Source organism: Carettochelys insculpta, chromosome 16, assembly GCF_033958435.1.
Source record: "Carettochelys insculpta isolate YL-2023 chromosome 16, ASM3395843v1, whole genome shotgun sequence".
In the NCBI taxonomy this organism is placed as follows: Eukaryota; Metazoa; Chordata; order Testudines; family Carettochelyidae; genus Carettochelys; species Carettochelys insculpta.
Genome location: NC_134152.1, coordinates 34,307,156 through 34,328,587, shown reverse-complemented (window position 1 = coordinate 34,328,587; position 21,432 = coordinate 34,307,156). Strand labels below are relative to the sequence as shown.

General features: G+C 41.5%; 1 protein-coding gene across 1 annotated transcript; it reads right to left on the bottom strand.

The window, feature by feature from the left end:
- Window positions 1-1,707: 1,707 nt before the first annotated feature.
- On the bottom strand, window positions 1,708-21,055 carry TEKT4 (tektin 4). Its single transcript, XM_075010725.1, has 6 exons — window positions 20,344-21,055; window positions 10,053-10,123; window positions 8,467-8,610; window positions 6,871-7,093; window positions 4,256-4,410; window positions 1,708-2,043 (listed from the first exon to the last, which is right to left on the bottom strand). The coding sequence occupies exons 1-6, from the start codon at window positions 20,875-20,877 to the stop codon at window positions 1,827-1,829; spliced, it is 1,344 nt and encodes a 447-aa protein (XP_074866826.1). The 5' UTR covers window positions 20,878-21,055; the 3' UTR covers window positions 1,708-1,826.
- Between the last annotated feature and the right edge of the window lie 377 nt (window positions 21,056-21,432).

The window sequence follows — 21,432 nt, the reverse complement described above, 5'->3', positions numbered from 1 at the left end:
ATTGGGAACCCAAAAATCAAAGTCACATGGGGGTCATGTGGTCCTTCAGAATGAAAGGTGACACAAAGTCCTATTTTGGAATTTTAAAGTTGAATCGACTCTTGTCCAGCTTCAAAACTCTCTTCGGTCTCCAAGAAGAGGGAAGCACTCTGAACGTGATGCATGAGAAAGGGACAACTCATGAGCACGTCAGCAAAATCTTTCCCTCTTTAATATATTGCTCAAGTTGCCTGTATTTAGAGATAAACGATAGACAAACTTTCTCTAGTTTGCTCTGTATCACCTTTACTTTTAGTGTTTGTGATTTGGGCTATAAAAACATGAGCACTACAAGAATATTTTTAAAAAACCTTCATGCATATAAAACAACGAGAGCAATCAAAGCCACAGGCAGAATATGCTTTACGGATGTAGTTCTTTTCAAAGAAACAGTGGTAGGCTTTTATCTCAGGATGGTAACGGGCCAAAGCTGATATGCACCTACTGTGTCAACATAACAGATGGATGAACAAATACCTGTTGGAGAGGGAAACAGTTACACAAAATGTATTTTCATACATAGGGTAATAAGGCAGAGCAATTTAGTGACTGTACAGTTAAGGTGTTTCTAAACAAGATTTTTAAAAATTAAAAAAATGTAATGTAGGAGACAATGAGTCTGCCTTAATGGACATCTATTTCATCTAATCCCTTTTATCCTGTACATTACAAATCTAGCAGCGTGGCACCTCTAACCTGATGGATGAATGATGTATGTTATAGCTGGGGTGAGCAAAGTGTGGGGGGTGGGAAATTTTGAAATGGGAAGTGCACCATGATTGGCTGCTAGGTCTCACGCTCATCCATCTCATTAAAATTGTTGAAATGTGTTTCTGTTTTTATGTATGTTTATTCATATTTATAGACATTTGTTCATGTGCCGAAAGGGTTTTTAATTTTACATGGAAAAATTTCCATTGGTTTGGATTACATTAGACATGTTGGGGGGAGAGGGGCTGCTAACTGCAGGGATGAAAAGTGGGGCCCAGAGTAAAAAGTTTGATCACCCCGTTTTACAGGGTTCCATTGCTGCAGATGGTATGGATGCGTCCTCTGAGCGCCCATCATGAGCTACATTTTACTAGCTGTCCACATACACTATTTCCACCGAAGTCCACGGGAGCAGAGTGAAAAAGATCAAAAGTTTCCTCTGACAATATAAATGAGACAGTGAGAAAAAGAAGCAGTCCCTGTTCACAAGCTGTTTAGCTTCTCTTTAAAAGTAAACTGAATTGGTTTTCTTTGTTTAAAATCATTTAATTCAATACCAGCTCATGCATCCACATTTTGTGGTTTTGCTATTTGTAGTTAGTATTCAGATTGTCACTCGTGTGTGCAAACTACAGTTTTATTTTCATAACCCTTGGGCAGCTTGACAATAAAATCTCTTTAATCTCTTTCCTTACTGAAGCGTGTGTTCTTCAATCTCCCAAGCATACTTATTTGTTCACTGCAAGGTAACTTGAAAACAATAGAGCTCGAAATACCCTTCTTTGGTCCCAAACCTCCATGTTCATTCATCAGATATAAGGAAAAAAGCTCTGCGGTATCACGTACTGTATGAACTACGCAAGCATAAAGAAAACAGATCAGACTTACGTGGAATGCAAATGCAAGAACAACAGCCGACCATGATGTTATATTTATGTATTTTATTTAAATAAAGAAAATTAACAGCAAATTATGTTTCTTATTGAATAAAACAGTACACACTTATAAAATTAAATATCTTGGCCTAAGATTTTTTTTTTTAACCAAACGTCACGTCATTTAAACAGAGTATATTGCTACTGGTATCCTGCTAGTTTAAGGACAACAGGGTATCGCATGCGATGGGCCATGCACTTCTGCCTGTCAATAAAAATGCTGTTCGATTTCACAGCTATCTCCTTCTCTAGGCTCATCCGTGTGTCTTCTAGGTTCCGTAGAGACTGTTCAGCCTCCAGTAGTTTCTGCTTCAGAGACTCAATGGATTCTGTCAGTTCTTCAACTTCACTGATCAACCTGAACAGAGTTAAATAAGTAATCAAAATTAGAGGAAGTCTCCAAAGGCCTGTGAGCTGTTATAAATTTCTATGGTTAGCAATCGTTGTTATTTTGAACTTCAGCACCACAGTAATTCGGTGTTAGTCTGCACAATTTCTAGGAGTGCCTGGTGGGTGATAAAATTTTTGAGCTGTAGGATTATAAAATGAAGTGGCTCATTGAGCTATGGATGAAGTCTCTTCCAATAAACAAAGTTCAAAATAATTTCAAACTACTATCATTATAAATTTAGGTTGTAAAAAATATGCTCAGTAAACTCCAAGATAACCTTTCCCCATCTGGAAGAGACACAAAAGAATGATCCATTGTCATAGATACTATTCTATTCTGCAAGTCTCCTACGTTAACAACTGATGGGATAAAGACAGTTTAGATGACTCGCTGATTTTTGGCTGCCTGAACATTCACGTAAACACAGATTTTTACCTGGGTTCGCTATTGTACATTTGGAGGAACTGCTGAAACCAATGGTGTTATGTCAGATATACACTGCTGTAAGTGATCTCACAGCATGTTCCTTAGGTTCTTTTTAGAGTGAATTGCTGAGAAGACTTTCAAAGCCATAAAAAATGCAGTTAGGTGCACACCTCTTACATAAAGCTCACAGGAGCCTCTCAAGTACCTCCCTTTCACAGGAAAGGAGCCTCCCTTTCACAGGAAAGGGGGACATTATACCAGAGCTGAAAATATGGGTCAGTCCCACGAAAGCTCATCACCTAATAAATAATATTATCTTTAATGTGCTACAGCACTGCTTTTTTGTTTGCTATACAAGGGGTATGCACTGAGTGAAGAGGGGTAATGTGAAACAATATAAGATCCCATTAAGCATGCATGCCTTTATATTCTATTACATGCAAGACACATATTTAAGTGGGCTGAATAGGGATGGTTTGCTTAATCAGGACCTGAATGAACATGCCTGAGATGACCAAGTTTTGAATGAAGTAAAACTATTGCATCACTATAAAGAGCGATGCTTTGCTTTGAATGGTGTATATTTTTGCTGTAAAGAACTGGGAAAGCTGATCACAAATTTTCCTATGGGCAGAAAAAAACAAACAAACAAATAATTGTAGGAGAATCAATTGCAAGCACTATAATGAGATCAACAGTAACAAATTACATTCCGACCTTTAATTTGAAAGGATTTATTGCCCTCCAGTTTTTAAATGGATTATTACTGAAAATCGAATGCCATCGGCTAGTTCTTTAGAGGAGCTGATGAGTTTTCTCAGCCTGTGGAAATGCACAGGCCGTTTACATTTGCAGTGCTTGAAGCATAATTGATTCACCACATAATCCACCTCACAGTGAACCTCTGTCCAGAGCATACTGGCTGCAAATTATCTACTACCTGTCATGTTCTTTTGGATCGGCTGAATAAATAACTAACCCAACTGGTCAAAGAAGACAGCCATGTTTATGGATTCCCTATTTGTAAACAGTTTAGACCAGACTTGGATTTAGTTTACACTGATAGCAAGGGTGTAACTCCCAGTGTGTATCAGTGTAAGGTATTGGAATCAAGACCAGTAATTAAGAGCTGAAGGTCACATGCAACAAAACCAAACAACAAATCATTTTGTATAACAGTGGCAGTGAGAGTCTGTTCTGGTATGGCTATGGTCTGAAGAAGTGGGTCTGTCCCATGAAAGCTCACCTAATAAATTATTTAGTTAGTCTTTAAAGTGCTGCTTGACTGCTTATTTGTTTTTGAGTTAAAATGAGAGGTTAGATAACTGGCATTTCACAACTGGTATCAATAAGTGAAGCTCCACTGAATCTATCAACCCCCTAAAGTCAATGATCAGAGTGGTAGCCGTGTTAGTCTGGATCTGTAGCAGCAACGAAGGGTCCTGTGGCACCTTATAGACTAACAGAAAAGTTTAGAGCATGAGCTTTCGTGAGTTAACTCACTTCTGACCAGCATCTGAAGAAGTGAGTTAACGCACAAAAGCTCATGCTCTAAACTTTTCTGTTAGTCTATAAGGTGCCACAGGACCCTTCGTTGCTGCTAAAGTGAATGATACACCCATCCAAATAACATGTTATTGTCAATGAGTATCCCCTTTCTTATTTTGCCACCGTATGTCTCTGCCAGGCAGAAGTTATCTAAGAATGTCTTTGCTGTAACTGGGGCCTTTCAGGACTCCTTCTTTGTGTCTACCTGAATTGTGCTGGATCTCTGCAGAGCTCCACATTGGGCCTAAAAGATCTGTCATAGAGCCTCGTCTGAGCTACTTTCAGTGGAGCTTCTTTGTCCTTAATAGCTTGCTTGAGAGCAGCAATGTTGTTTTCTTGATCACCAATCTCCTTAAGGGTCTGTTGGAAGAGAATATGCATGAAAAAAGACAAAATTAGGATAATAATTTTAACTTACATGGTACTGTTACTGCAGATAGCACTTTACTGACAGGTCAGGTGACCGTATCTCCCTGTCCCAAATACAAGACAGGGAGATATGCGGGGAGAGGCGGCTCCTCCTGGCTCCACTAAGCCCCAGGGAGCTGGGAAGGAAGGGCAGTCGCCAGCCCCTCCCAAGACCCCTGAGGAAGCAGCAGCTGCCAGCCTGCCCCAAGAGCACAGCAGCCGCTGGCGTTCCCTGGGAAAGCGGCAACTGCCAGGAGCCCTGGGAAGCAGCAGACACCGGCCGTCCCAGGGAAGTGGCAGGGCCACGGCAACTGCCCACGCTCCCCCCACTTCCCCGAGGCTTGGGGAAGTGACTCCCGCCAGCAGCTGTGCCTGCACAGCTGCTGGTGGAAAAGGTCAGCGGGGTAGGGCCCAAATATGGGACAATTAGTCCCTTTTAAAAAGTAAGTTGGGATGCCTTTTTGGCATCCCAAATACAGGACCGTCCCGCCTAATACGGCATGGATGGTCACCCCACAAGGCCTCTTTATGCTCCCAAGGAATCAACAGTTGTTTGCTCTCCCTAGGTACCTCTCTAGTTGAGGCCAGAATATGGGAGCTCAAAGGTCGCCTTGAGCTCTTTTATCTCCTTATTTCTGTTACTACTCTGAGCAGAATGGAAAATTTGGTGTCTGTTTTAAATAGAAACTGAAAAATTTTTGCAGCTGTTTACGTACTACAGTCTGTTTGTATTCTCATCAGAACCTGTTCATGGCCACCATCCATCTCAGTGAATCATTTCTGGCACTGCAATTAATGTACATTACTCAAAAAGTGACAGGCTATTTTGAATTAGATCAAAAAGATTACCTACCCTTATGTTCACAGATTTCTGGCTTTAGTGAAGCTGGGATCACTATGAAAAAGTGAGAAAAACTGATTCTCATCTCCTTTACAACCAGCGAACTCCACCAACTTGGAGGGTGTTACTCCAGGATTAAATCAGTGTAAATGAGAGTAGAATCAAAACCTATGAATTTGTATTTTTTTTTAAACAGGGTATTACACGTTTTCACAGAGTTATTAAGTCATGAGTTGCTGAAGATCAGTTTGCTGCCCCTGCCCCTTTGCTGGACTTTAAGGAGAAAAAAGCCAAAATGAAAATTGACATTAATGTCCATAGAACTTCAGGAGTACTACAGTACATGCCCTCAGAAAACAATTATCAGACCAATGGTATTGTCCTTACACACCACAAGTAATGCAATGAGAATGTGTGGTGTACCAGACTAAATATTTGCTTTTTAAGAGTAAAAATAATATTAAAATTAATAATCTCGGGAAATAACTGGCGACTACTGGCAGTCATGTACATGATTCTGACTACTGTAATCTTCCGTTAAAGAATCGCTGTAAAAATATTCTTTGTGTATTAGACACAGCAGGGCTGACAGCCACTGTGGGCCAAGGGCAAGATTTGAGGGTGGGGCCCAGCTCTACACCCTAAGAAGGGGTGGAGCCAAGGGCAGTCAACCCTTAGCACTGCCCAGACTGCAGCGCTGGGCTTCGCTCAAGCCACGCCACATGTCAAAGGGGCCCAGCACTCTGGTCGCTGCCACTGCCAAAGTAGCAGCCGTGGTGGTGAGAGCTTCAGGTCCTGGTGCAACTGCCCTTTCGCCCCCCCCACATCGGCAGGCCTGATTAGACGGGTTAGGGAAGAGGGACCATAACCACCCACTAATGTAGATAATTTATTGAGGAGTCATTTGTTTAATAATTTCCTCATTTCTCCCCTCCGCTTTGTCCCCTGCTAAGCTAACCCACAGTTGCCCTTTAATGGGACCCAAAGCTTTTTACTCTGCCTCCAGCAACATCTTGAAATGTCTTACGCTATGAATAGCTTTTAAATAGGAATCTTGTTGTATGTGTAAATGTCATGCATGCACAGCAATATTTAGTGTGTATTGTTCACACCTTGATACAGTGGGAAAAATCCACCTCAGGGTAATTCCACTAACTTCAGTGGGACTACACCTGAGATAAATATTGACTCAATACTTTACAGCTAGGCAGGTGGGAAATGCCCATTAACTCATAAAGTTCATCTCCTTGCTAGGATGGGATGTATCTCCTGATTCAACAAAGCACTTAAGCATGTACTTAACTTTCCACATGTATTTTAAGTCCACCATGGTTTACCAAAACAGTAAAGATAAGGTAACTTACATACACACTTAAAGGTAAGTATGTGCTTAAGTGCTCTGCTGAACCAGTGACATAACCCACAACTGGAAACCCCATCAGATACTAAACTGACAGAAAACACTATTCTATGCTCTGAATGGACTAAGCAATTTTTTTCTGATCATTCTATGGTGACTATCTCAATATGTGTGAAAACTACTGCAAGTGGCTTCGCCAAAGCACCCTTACCTTTTTCAGATGATGTTCCAGTTTGTGCTTAGCATCTTCCAACTCTTCACAGCGCTTAGCAAAAGCCTCATCCACAGCAGCACACTGCAAATGCAGATCCTCAGCTGTGTCATGAAGGATATTATCAATCAATAAACGGAGGTTGATGGAAGCCAGTCGCTCTCGCTCTGCCCTATAGATGTTGTCATGGCTGAATTTTGCCCAGGTTTCAGGTGTTGAGGCACTGTAAGGGACAGCACAGAAATCACTCTCTTGATTGGCTTTGTTGAAGTTGCAGTGGAAGAAAAGAGCCAAAGCAGAACAGTTGATTTCCTGCAATGGCACGTGCTCTTTTGCATTACAGCTTGAACCTCTCTTGTCCTGCACCCCCAGGATCTGAACAGTGCTGAATAAGAGAATTTGCCAGACCATGGGAGGTCGATATTGTCTAGCAGCATTACCAACACTCCCACATCTGACTGGGCTTTTGAAAGACAGTTAGGGGTGAATTACAACTAAATGACAGCACAGAACACTGAGATCCAGAACTGGTGGCTGTAAACAAACTTTATGGGACCACGGGAAATTTGGCTATGCCCATGATAAGTGGTCATCCAGCTAACTAAAATCATGCTGGATTACAGATGTTGCTGGATGAGTGAGTTCTGGACTAGAGAGGTCCAACCTGAACCATAAATAAAATACTAGGGGTGTGTCTACACTAGAAACTAACTTTGAAGCTATGCACTACTTTGAAGTAGCCAGCAGAGAGTCTACATGCATTTTTCCCTTTGAAGTTAACTTTGAAGTAGGGAGCCCAACTTCGAAGTCCTTACTCCATTCCCGGGAATGGAGTAGTGCCCTATTTCAAAGTTTAAATTTGTAGTAGGGCGTTTGTAGACACTCAACTTCCAAGTTGCTTACTTTGATGTAAGCAACTTCGAAGCTATTTTTGCAGTGCAGACACAGCCTGGGACAACTCTCATCAGTCATCTCACTTAGGAAACAAGGAGTGATACACTACACGGTATGTTCAATCATGTTTAGCAAATAAAATTAAAGGTAAAATAAAAAATAAGAATTACTCATATACCTTAACTATGCTGAGAGTGACAAAGGTTGTTAATTAAAACATTGGTACATAAGCAATAGGATGTCCTATTAAGCTTTACAATCCATGTCTACTTTATCTACAAAGCAGATTGAAATACGGTTCTGTGGTAATACTTTGCCATCTGTTGAGCATCAGAAGGAATTATAGAGCATTCTGTAAACTTTGTTGCAGGAACAGTAGCTGGAGAGAAAAAGTGACATTTATAGTAGTTAAGCAACACAATTGTTTCTGTAGAAGAGGCGTGCAACTTTCCTTTCAGCAACTAACCCATGGCCTTCTGTAATTCAATCCAGTTGTGCCTTTGCATTGAGTTTAATGGATTTTGAACGACCCAAATGTTTATAACAAATTATTGCCAAGAACTGCTATTTTTACAAACATAATATGTATTTCTGGGATATAATAAATATATTTATGTACAAAAGTGGCGTAGTTTTAGCTGATACAGACAATCCTTTGCATATCAATGGCTTTCCTTGCTTATTTCAATAATGAGCCCTCACCTTTCCTCAAACTTTGATGAGCTGGGATGGAACTGGATGTTGGTGCTCTGATTATTGTATCTTCCACATTTGTCATCAATATTGTAAGTTTCAACCTTATCAGACCAATCCATTTCACAAGTCTGCTTGTGATCTCGATTTAATCTAAAAAGATCAAGATTACCACAATCAGTGTTGGAAAAAAAAACAGGACTTTGAGGAAATATCATGAGACCAAGCTAAGAGCTTAGGATTTTCCAAGGAAGTTGGGCACTTAAGCTTCTCAGAATCTTTGAAAATTCCAGCCCAAAATCTATTTTCCCAATCTTGCACAGCCGAACAATGCTACCTGCTTCAGCTCACTCCTCCAACTCTCCTCCATACTAACTACAACGGCTGGAGCTCAGGAGGTATGGGGCAGGGCTGAATTGGGGTTTCACAGAACAATTCTGGTGGCAAAGGAGCCCATATGGTAACTCCATAACATGTCCTATATGGTTTTTTCAGTCCTCTTTATAATGCAGTTAAAGTTTTTATCATGGAGACCGCATGATTTGATCTTCAGAAAACACAGTAATAATGACATTCAAAATTTAAAGCAATAGCTTTGCTCTGAATTAAATCTCTCCTGCCTACAACAAATAATTTAAAAGATCTTTAGCAATAATTCATTTTAAAAGTGTCACTTTTCTCTCCCGGGTTACCACCAGATGTCAGTATGAACTAAGGAACAAAAGGTCTACAAATTTTAGCCAAGATGATATTATACCAAGGCAATCTGAAATCAACTACTAATACGAAGTAAAGCCTGAATTCAATAACTACAGTGTTGTATGTTGATGGTAATTAAACTATTTGAAATTTGTTGAGTGATTTCACTTTTTATAATCATTCTTTTTTAAAATAATATTCTGTTTTACATCTAACAGTATAAGACAAATGCTGCCTGAAAAAAATAAAAAGATTTTTAAGTATAATATGTACCATTAATTAATTGTGCCTCCTTGAAACACCTCAGAAATCAGTACACATCTTATCTCTGGACTATTATAGTGTACCATAATAGTAAACACTACCTTTCATGAGGAACAGACTTTCATACCAACAAGGATAGTGTCAATATGTTTTTTCATTTTCTTAGGTCATACTGACATCTGATGGTAACAGCTCAGGGGGAAAAAAGATACTATATTTTTTTTCTAACAAATTGTTTAAAAAGAGATTTTCAAATAGCTACACTAGTTCCGACGCAGTACAGCAGTGACTTCAACAGAATAAAATGTTTTTAATGTGGTTCTACTAAAATGCAATTTTGAACCATCAGAGAACAAGACAGATATATTTGAAAGCAAGATGAAAAATCTGACCTAATGTTACAGGAGAATGGAAACTATTATTACAAAAACACATGGTGCTTCTCTTATATCCTCTGGCTTGCTCCCAAAGATGCCTTTTCATATACATACATGTATCTGTTTTGAGGGCTTAAATAGAATGGTAGGCCTTGTGAATTTCACCTACTAAAATCAGGGATGAATTCCCATAGAAGCCAGGAATAAATCTGGACCTATAAATCAAGTACTTGGGAACAGTGAAAAGCATCTTACTGCATCTGGTTAACAGCTTGCATCAAAGTTCTTTTCAGAAGTTCTTGGACATTTCTGATAAGCTCAACTTCCTAGATAAAGATATAAAAATTATGATATTCAGTACATCTCATTTTCAGAGACCGTTGCTTTCAACAGATATTGGGATGTTGCTAAATTGTCCAGTAATTATCCATTCATTTGGTGACACTTTTTCATTATTGTAAAGACTTTATCAAGGACTTCTGAGGAGTTAGCTATGGTTCAAATATAAGGTAGATCAATCAATGATGAATTCACTCAATGATAAATTAAAGGTTTGTGATACTTATGTAAAAAGGATCTAATGCGTAAAGTATTCTAAATTCTTTAGAATTTATTGTTTTAATAGTGTCAGTATATTAAGAGGAAGCAATAGGTTTCATCATATAAGATTTGCAACTGTGAAGGTTGATATATGGACATTGGTGCTAGATTTTTTACAGAATTATTTTATGTTCCAATGGTTTTAAGGCAGCCATTAAAAATAATCTATTGAATTTCTTAGCTTTGTCATATCAGATCAAATCAGCTTAGGCCAGAATCCTGCACCTGGTAATGGACAACACCAAGGAATATAGAAGAAAAAAAATCTCATAATGCACATAATCAGTTAAACAATGCTGTAGGTAGAAGAACAATTGCATCCTAAAGCCGAACGGTGATTAATATATGCCCAGAGGAGTTGACCCAACTCTCAGATAATGGAACAGATGTCTAAAGCCCCAGGTGGAACCGATTTATCATTCGGGGTGAAGGAATTTAAAATCTTAACAAAATACTCATTTTATCATTAAATTTATTTGGATAAGACACTACAAGTCTGTATTTTTACATATCTTTTGCTGAACAAGGAAGCATCTTAGACTGCAAAAAGTTTGCTTTTATTACGAAATGGGTTTTACCCACAACAGCTCATGACCTAATATGTTTGTTAAGTCTTGAAGGAATCACAGGATTGCCTATTGTTTTTACCACTACTTGGTGATCTTTCTGCCCCAGAAGCTTGTATACTGCTGTTCACTAGTTCATCTAATAAAATATATCATATTGCCAACCTTGTGAACTTATTATAGAATCATAGAACACTAGGACTGGAAGGTCATCAAGTCCAGTCATCAAGGTCATCAAGCCCAGTCCCCTGCTCTCACAGCAGGACCAAGCACTGTCTTGACCATCCCTGACAGACATCTGTCTAACCTGCTTTTAAATATCTCCAGTGATGGAGAATTCACAACCTCCCTTGGCAATTTATTCCAGTGTTTAACCACCACGACAGATGGAAGTTTTTCCTAATTTCCAACCTAAATCTCCCTTGCTGGGCTAGAATTAAAAAATTTCCTCATTAATGTTACTTTACTGAAGTGACAGTCATCTAGACAGCAGAAACAGAAAGAAACCTTGTTTACTAACAAGCCCTATTCTGAGAACTGCTTGCACCGGTTTACTATTTAACAATAATACAAGGCATACACATATCAGGTTATTCTCCATAAGAAACAGAGGAATAAAATAAACAATTTTTAAACAGAAAAGTGTGATAAAGGTGAAAGTGTATTTTTAATATTCAAAGAGGCCACATTGAAAACAAAACATTTTAAAAAAACCTGTGTCTTTTTTACAACGTGTCCTTGCAATCATGTATATCAAGGCCCAGGTTCAGCAAGCAAAGAAATCTTAGGAGGACTGAACTGCTAAAAAGTACTATTTTGCTACAAATATTTCAAAAGATTTAGCAAGACCCAACATTTGAAAAGCCATTAAAGACCATTGATTTTATGTTATACTGTGTAGCCTCAGTATAAATAAAGAGGCAATGGTTTTACCCATGATCAATGTGCAATCTAAATGCACAGCTTTGAATTAGAAAAGCCTTCCATTAGCAATTAATAGGCATCCCCAACACGGAAAAAGAGATATGAAATAAAAGAGACATAAAATAAAAAGAGACTCTTATTGATGACCTACTGTAAAAGCAACAGCATTTCTCCTGAGGGAGATGTGCCCCTAAATAAAATACTTCAGAAATGCAGACACAGTACCCATGATTGATAGCAGATTGATTAATGGGAAGTAGAGAAACCTAATGTGCTCTAAATGCAAAGTTCTAAACCTGCAACCACTTTTGGATGCAGATCAGCCCTATGATTTTTCATTTAAAATAAACTCCATGCTAATTCTTAAGATGCATAAACTTGGCATAGAAACCTCGTGAAGCATATGGCCAGAAACCACTTCCATAACCAGGCCTTTAGCTCTTTGGTTAGGTTGGCATTCCGTATTTAACTCCAAACCTAAGAGTAGATGAGCTTCCCTCTAACCCTGAAGCAGCAGTCTGTCATGAATTAATGCTAGTAAAGGGTTAAACCCAGAAAGAGTGGATTCTCTGTTGGCAGGCAGCCAGGTGAGCCAAAGGGAAGAGAGAAAGGGATCTTTTGAATTGAAGCAGTAGCTGCTGAGGCGTTTTTCTTTTGTGTGGCCAGAGGAGAGAGACAAAGGTGTCTTAAGCCTTGGCAGGGCTTAAGAAATTCAGTCAATATCCAGGCCATCATGAGATCTGGGCATACAGATAAGTAAATAGAAAGGAAATGTTTGTCAGACACCAACAGATTATTTTTCATTTTTGGTTTCGTGTGGGACTTCTTAGGCTGGCTGCTGTACCCCCTATACAATGTAACTTTTAAATGAATCCCAGGGAAGTAATTCTCTGTGCTTTGACCTTTTTTTTTTTTTACTTTGCTCTGTAACGCCTACCAACCAAGTATGCTTTATCATGTAAATCTTTTGTTAATAAACCAACTTTTTTTGTTGTTTTGTTTTTTTGTTTCAAGGAATGATTTGATTCTTGTGTTGTGGAGAAGGGTCTATGTATATGCATGCCCAAGACTGCAAGGTCAGCTATCAGACTGCATCTTAATTTCTTCCTCCTTGTTTTCAAGCTCTCTCCAGAGGGAGGGTTAAGAGCTTGGGGTTACCCCACCGGGAGACATCCCACATGTGTTGCTGTATTTTTAAAATGGAGTTTTCATATTTGGTTGTTGATAGCTGCCTGGCAAGGTCAGGGAATCAGTAACTCTGGGAAGCTTTTAAGCAGAAGCCTATAGAGGTTAGGTATTTTTAAGGCCTGTTGCAGGCCCCCATCTTCTCCACACAGAATGTCAGACTAGGGATCAGCCTTGACATGGCTGAAAATGTTCAAACTAGCAAAAGACACTGAAACCCCACCCAATTTCTACATGGCTAGGCCAGCCAACTTCAGTGGGAAAGGGCCAGCTAGTTCAGGGCAAAAGACCTGGGCTCTCCAGGCCTGCAGGAGAACACAGCCTAAGGCTGTTTGAAATTCCACTGCTTCCATAATCATCGATGTAGGCAGAGCTAGAATCAGGAAGCACAATTAATTAGGACCAAATCCTGCCTTCATTCTGTGTGTGACTCCTCATGATGAGAGGTTTGTGGTTTAACAAGTGATAAAATATATTTATAGAGTATCTATGAGGAACAGGAACAATCAAATGCACTGCTGCAATACAGGAAATAATTGGCTAGGTGGTAGTACAGGTTGAACCTTTAATCCAGAGCTCTCTTATCCAGCAACATCCGTAAACCAGCATGATTTTAGTTATCCGGACAACCACTTATCTTGGGTGTGGCCATGCTTCCCACGGTCCCATAAAGTTTGTTTACAGCCACCAGTCCAGGCTCTCAGTGTTCTGTGCTGTTAGTTAGCTGTAATTTATCCCTAAATGTCTTCTAAGAGCCCAGCAAGCAAAGAGAGTGTTGGTAATGTGCTAGACAATATTGACCTCTAGTGGTCCAGTAAATTCTCTCATTCAGCACCAGTCAGGGCCTTAGGATGCTGGAAGAGAGGTTCAACCTGTACTGCCCGAAAGGATCTGGAGCTTACAGTAGATCCCAAATTGAATAAGAGTCAATATGATGTAATTACAAATAAAATACATGAATGTTATTTTGGGATATAGTAACAGGAGAGTTATATGTAAGATAGAGGAGGTAATTGTCCCAGGCGGCTCAGGACTGGTGATGCTTCACCTAGAAGACTGTCTCCAATTATGGGCATGTGCGGAGCCTTCAAACCCGAGCCTCTTCTGATGACTTAATCACTTCCCTCAGGCTTCAGCGATCTAGTCCGTATCCCAATCAGGCCGCATGTATAGCCAAAGTCAAGTCCCAGAGGGCTTAATCAAAAGCCCAGTCAGGCCACAATGTCCTAGTCTGTATATACTCCCTCAGTCTGACCCATTGGCCTGGTCAGGCCTCAAAAGCCTAGTCAGTAATTGCAGACTCAGTGGCCTAATCAGTAGTAGCAGGCCTCAGCCTTGGCAGGTCAGTGATCTCCCTTCTTAGGGGTCATAGGGATGAGGATAGGGAAGCCCAGGCCCTCCCTCTTCACTGGGCTCCACCCCAGGACCCTGTTGATGGTGAGCACATCTCCCCAACCACCAGCTCAGTGTGGATTCCCGCCACAACTCGCTGAGCTCTGGGATACCTCCTGGCTCCCTGCCCTAAGCCATTTCTTACCCCTTCCCAGATGAGATGCACCATTGGAGCTCTGGATGCTCCTCCTTAGGCTGCTGCTGCTGCTTCTCGGGTGGCGGGTGCTGCTCCCAAGTTCTACCAGGAGCTTCTTCTCACCTGGTGACCAGCCCCAACTGATTGTCCTCCCTGGCCTTTAGACTCAGGTTACAGTTGGAATATGCATAACAGGGCTCGGGGGGGAAGGCTCTTCCACCCAGAATGCCTGGCCTCCATCCCACTGGCTAGTGGAGGGTTGGTACACCCTGTTACATGGCAGCAGAATAAGGACAGAGGTGGACAAACTGGAGAGTCCACAGGAGAGTGACAACAATGAAAAATGGTTTAGCAAGCCTTACTTTTGAGGGCAGATTTAAAAAAAAAAAATGGACTCGTTTAATCTGGCCAGAAGAAGAGTGAGGGAGACCTTGATAACAGTCTGCTGATATGTTAACGACTGCTAAAGCTATAAGGGAATAGACTTCCAAAGTTGTGGAATCCCATCACTGGAGATTTTTGAGAACTGGTTGGACAAACACCTGTCAGGGATGGTCTTGGTCAGCGGTCAGAAACCAAAACAGCGAAAAGAGCCATGTCTTCCAATGCAGTAAAATACTCAATAATTCAAGAGCCGCAATGCATGTGAATACGATATGGTCCTTAATAAATAACGTCAAACCATACTTTTTCTAACCCTGTTTTAAGAACAGTGCACACACAATGAATTGTAATCTGATACATGTTTATTGCAGGACATTTACAGATTTTTTACATATTCTATTTCCTCACATTTTACATGTATGTTTGTACCATTCCTGAACCTTTTCTCTCTCTCTCTCTCTGGAGGATGCTAGCAGGAGTTATCTAATGTTTTGACATCTCTATGATTGTATAAGTCTATATTACCTTTATTTAGAGCATACATGGAACTGCAGTAGTAATCAGCTTTCATATATTATGAAAGGAAGGAGATATTAAAGGATTTAGTAACTAGTAGGACATTTGTGGTTCAGAAAATGTCATTAATGTAGATTTACATTTCTCGGGCTGTGTCTACACTACCACCTTCCTTCGAAGGAAGGATGGTAATTAGGGTGTTGGGAGTTTACTAATGAAGTGCTGCCATACGTAGGCAGCAGTTCATTAAGCAAATTCCCCCCCGCGGCAACTTCGAAGTTTTAAATTTCGAAGTACTGGCATATGTGTAGCTGTGGCGCACCTGCCAGTACTTTGAAGTGCCAGGGCAACTTCTAAGTCCCCTTACTCCTCAACATTTTAAAACTTCGAAGTTGCCGCGGACAGTGTGGGGTGGGATTTGCTTAATGAAGTGCTGCCTATGCACAGTAGCACTTCATTAATAAACTCCCAACACCCTAATTACCATCCTTCCTTCGAAGGAAGGTGGTAGTGTAGACAAGTCTATATGGTCTCATATCAGTCTTTAATTTTTTCATGTATACCTCACCTCATCTATTAAAATGAGATGTACGAAATCAAAAGTGATCTTGGTTAATTTTTACTTTTCTTTTCTGTAGAATAACAGCAACCTTCATGGCCATCATAAAATGACTGTCAATAAAAACAAAATGAACATTTTATAGTTTAAATCTTAGTAAGATATTAGTTTTTAGTTTTTATGGTATTATGGATGGTGTTTTCCTCAGTAACATGAATCTGGTGATAAATCTATCACAATGCATAACTCTGTTTGCATCTCATTATCATCACCCAGAGGAAGTTATGAAAATGGTTAAAAGAGCTTACATTTGCAGATTTAGAATCAAGTGACTATAGTTGTTCTTTTTGCACCTGCAAATTGCAGGAGCAACTAATGTAACTTTTAGACGTCTAACTATAGTACATGAGTTAAATGATGTCATGTATACCTGAATGTAACTGTGGCACACTAAGGGAAACTAGGTTGAGAACCTTCATGAGCGGAGGCTTAACGCAAACATGCTGCACGCTTTTATAGAAAGAGGCTTTCTTTTTTAAATTGAGGTTACAGGGAGAATTGTCCTTATATTTTTAGCTAGCTGATTTTCTTTCTGTTGCACTCATGTGTTGTCACAAACATGACTTGGAAGCCTATGATATGTAGGTCTCAAAAGTGCTTTATTAATTATAAATAAATAAATAAATACTATAGAAATGAGTCACCAATGTGCAGGACTTTCTTACTGTGAAGCAGGATGACTGTGCACACTTTCCTTGACCACCAGTTTGTTTGGCAAAACTATCAATATGTGTTTAGAAATGTTTTCTGTGGATTCCCTTTATGCCATTTTTCATTTGATACACACACATAATGATATTTTTCTTAATTTTTTTCAACTTGCTTTTTAATGCAACTGACACAATCCTAGCTAATGCCTTTGACCTCTGCCTCAGAGAATAACCATAGCTAATTTTATTGTCCAGCAAAATCAAATGAACTCTGGGCCAAATTAAATCCTGTGATAGCACCACTGAGTACAACTTTTGACTCTCTGGCATGCTCCCCTCTATACCAAACTCAAACCACCACAGAAGCTCCTCTGTGTCATTCCAAAGCATTCCAGTATGCAGAGCTGAAGGAGGAAAGATGGGACATAATCTGCTTACACTAAGGTGGTATTTAGCTCTCAGTTAATCGATCTGGATATTGCATGTGCAGAAATACAATTCGACATGCAGACTATACATACCAGACACATGATTCATACCACCATGTGACAAGTCACACTAGTGCTTATAACATAATATTAGATGAAGGCACACAAAGTTATATATCTTGCAATAGAATGATCAAAAATAAAATATCTGCCCAAGATATGTCACACTCTCCACACACCTGACCCCCCTAGTGTCTTTGAATTTATGCTCGGAAGAGGAATATACATCCAATGATCCACTTCCCAGTTCTGAAGGGGACAAGACAAAATTAGAATGAATAGCTCTGATTCTCCACTGCTTGAAGGAGAGACTAGAGTGGAAGGTGGCTGGACAAGTGACCAGAACTTGGGACAACTGCATGAGACTTTTAATAAACTTGCATAACTCCTCTAAATCAAGATGCAAACAGAAATTAATCCATTAGCAAATAGAACCATTAACTTCAAAATCTGAACAATAGGCAGTGAGGACTCACTGCAAAGTGACAAATATTAGCATTCTGCAACTGGAAAGAACAAGTCATAGAAGATAGAGATTGATTTCCTGAAATGAGAATGGGGCTTTTAGCCTAACCAGGTCTTTGAGAGTTCGAAAAGCCACAAAGAATTAATTTAAAATCACTCTATTTGCAAACATCCCTGCTGCAAAATCCATGTATTTCAGTTAACTCTTGCATGGGTAGTAACAGAGAGGTAGTCGTGTTAGTCTGCATCTTAAAACAAAAAAGCAGTCATGTAGCACTTTAAAGACTAATAAAATAATTTATTAGGTGATGAGCTTTTGTGGGGCAGACCCACTTCCTCAGATCTGGATGGCTGTTATTCTCATATTATACATTTCTTTCCCTTCATTCCACATTGCAAAGGCTATTGGCATGGTAACAGAATCTTAGCTTCTGTAGAATTCATTTGCTTTTGGTACTTATGCCTCATCTGAACTCACTTCATTTTTATTTCATGATATCCATAGTTGGCTGTTGACTCTTTGTCACCAGAAACAGAATTATGATTTAAAGTGAAGAATTAGAAGCAGGACCATATGGACTCCTTAGAAATGAACGACGTTTCCTTCAAAACAATGTGTAAAAGATGAGCAATACAGGAAATATGCTAAGCCAGATAAATATTTTTGTAATGTATGTTTGACAAGGTTCTCCAGAAAGCATCAACAATTTAAGAGAATGTCTGTTTTATAATCTAGGTATAACATGTTAGTGTTTACACTGCAGAGGGACATGCCACTGCACTTGTTTTTATACTATCTAATGCTAATCTCATATTTTTTTACTAGAATATTCCCATGAACACTGGTTACATCTCAATGATCCCAGTTAAAGAACCATTTAATATCCTAACTGCTTCCTATCCACTACTGTGTTTTTTTTCTAAGTGTAATATTGCCATTTAATTTGATCAATAACTCATCTTGAATCAGTTTAGGCAATTTCAAAAGATACTAGTGATTGCAAACAAGTAAGTTTTAACTGATTTGTTACATGAAAGAAAAAGTATCATTCAAAGAAGGCAGAATGTGTCCAGAATCTAACTTCATTTGCACCCACGTAACCACAAGTATATCCATAGAAGTAACAATAAGTATATCCACCTATGAGAGCAAACATTGGCTCAACACATTTTTCATAAAATATCACACTGAACATCCCAGCTTCTCCAAAGCAGGTGATAAAGTTTTTGCTACAGGCAAGAAGTTGTCTTTGGGAAATACATTGTGAAATGGTTTATTTAATATTTGCTAAACTAAATTTGTCAGAAAAGTACCATTTGTATATACCCTCTGCCTACCTATGGCAGTGACCCTGCCCAGTTGTTACCCATCTACCCTGTAATCCCAGCACAGTATCAATTTTGCAGTATGATAAAGGCCCTGGTTTCTGTTGAGATATCGTAGTTCAGTGTTGGAACACACCCTCTCACTTTCTTTCCCTCAGCAGGACAAAAATAATCCCATGTGCAGAAATACAGCTAAACAAAAGGTGGTCAGACTTTGCCCGCTCAAGGGTTGCAACTGACAGCCAAGAACCTATAGTGTCACTGTAGTGTAGTAACACAGACAGATCCTGGTCATGAGGTGAGGATAACGGTCTTAGGTAAGGCTGTAGACAAAGGCAAGTGGTGAGGAAGACTGGGAATGGGGATGGGGATGGAACCCACCAGCCATGAAACCCTCCGCCAGTCTGGGGAAGGTGGGGACAGCCCCTTCTTAGGACAAGCCTTAGGACAAGGAGAGCATGTCTTCAATTGATTTCAGCATTCACCACCTGTCAGTCAGGCCCTACAGTCAGTGTGCCACCTTGGGCCCTGCCTACCAACTGGGCCCCTTGGGCCGGCTCTGCCCCTTTTGCCCCATGTCCTGCCTCTCCCCACCCCTGCTCCACCCCTTCCCACCATGCTTCTTCCCCCAGCCAGCCCTCCTGCCTTGGGGGAGGGGGCATGTGGCCCCTGGTAACCCCCCCACACACCTGGCCTCTGACTGTAGAGCAGACTCATTAATCTTTAAGGCATCGGTTCCCAAACTTTTCCAGTCATGGAACACTTGCACATCATGACGCTCTCTGCAGAACACTTTATCTTTTTTACATCATCATATTAACTATAAGGAACATTACTAACAGAAAATAACTCATAATCATAATAATAATTAAATAATAACTCATGATAATAGTAATTAAATTATTGTGCAGTAAAGGCAACTCAGCAAATAATTATGAAACCAGGCATTAACAGAACACATAAAATTGGTCACCATACAGTTATTTCAAGAAACCTGTAAAATCGAGAAAATTCCATCCAACCATTTATTTTTTCCCCTGACAAGGGACCACAAGTCCTCAGTTTCAATGGCAGAACACTTTGCCATAGCTCGTGGAACACCAGTGGTCCGCCGGCACATAGTTTGGGAGCCACTGCTCTAAGGGGTCCCTGTGCCACCAGAGGGGACAAGGCACTGCACCCAGGAGGCATGTGGGCTACAGGAGCATCTCCCATCATCACCAGGGCCCCTGGGCATGTTGGAGACCAGGGCGGCCGTGGAAGGGCCTCGCGACAGGCCTCACCCCCCGACTCACCTTCAGCAGCTCCACCTCCACCTGGTCCCGGACCAGGTCGGCCGGCTGCCTCCTCTCGCGGCACTGCAGGTTGTCGGTGGCGATGGTGGAGGGCACCTCGGTGGCGTCCAGCGCCCTCTCTAGCCGCACTTTCTGGGCCGCCAGGAGGTCGGTCTCGGCCGTCAGGTCCTCGATCTCCCGCTGCAGCTCGGACTTCCAGAAGTGCGTGTCCTGCAGGCGCCGGCCCAGTTCGGCGGTGGACTCCCCCTGGGTGCGCTGGGCCAAGGCGGCGGCGGTGGCCGCCAGGCTCTGCGACTCGTGGCGGCAGCGCTCGGAGCCGTCGCGGTCGGCGAAGGCCTGGTGGTACTGGGCGTAGTTGTGCTGGTGCCACTCCTCCGTCAGGTACTTGGCGGTGCGGAAGCCGGCAGTGGCCAGGCCGCACGAGGAGTCCGGCCCCGTGTTCAGAGCCGCCTCGTACACCTTCATGGGCAGCTCGGACACCGGCACCGTCTGCGGCGCCGGCTCCCGGGTCAGCAGCACCCCGCTCTGCGCCATGCTCGACTCCGGCCCAGAGCGGCCTGGCCCCGGCCCCGGCGATCAGGAAAGGCCGCGGCTCGCTGCGGGGCCTTCGGTCGGCGCCTCACTCCGCGTCCTCCCGTTGCCCCAGCGACGGCGGCCAGCCAATGAGAGAGCGGGAACCCTGGGGGAGGGACGCAGCTACTGGGAAACCCGGCACTCTGACGCCTCAGCCTCCACACCGCGCCCGTCGTTGCCCGGGCGACGGTGCCAGCCAATGGGAGAGCAGATCGGCATAGACGACATTTGACGTGATCGGGAAACTCGGGGCTGACGACCGTAAGCGTCCCCGACCTCCGGTTGCCTGGAGTAACGGTGCCAACCAATGGAGTTGCAGTGCGAGAGGGAGCGTTCCATGAAAGTGGGAGGGGGGACTGTCCCGCTCTTAAAGGGCCAGATCACTTAGTTTGGGGAGGGAAGAGGGTGCCTGGCTTCGGCTGTGTGGACAGGCTGACCCTGGCTGGCATGGGGGTGCAGGTGCTTGTGGAAAGGGGTTCAGAGACACACAGGGCCTGTGCCCTATCGCATTTACAG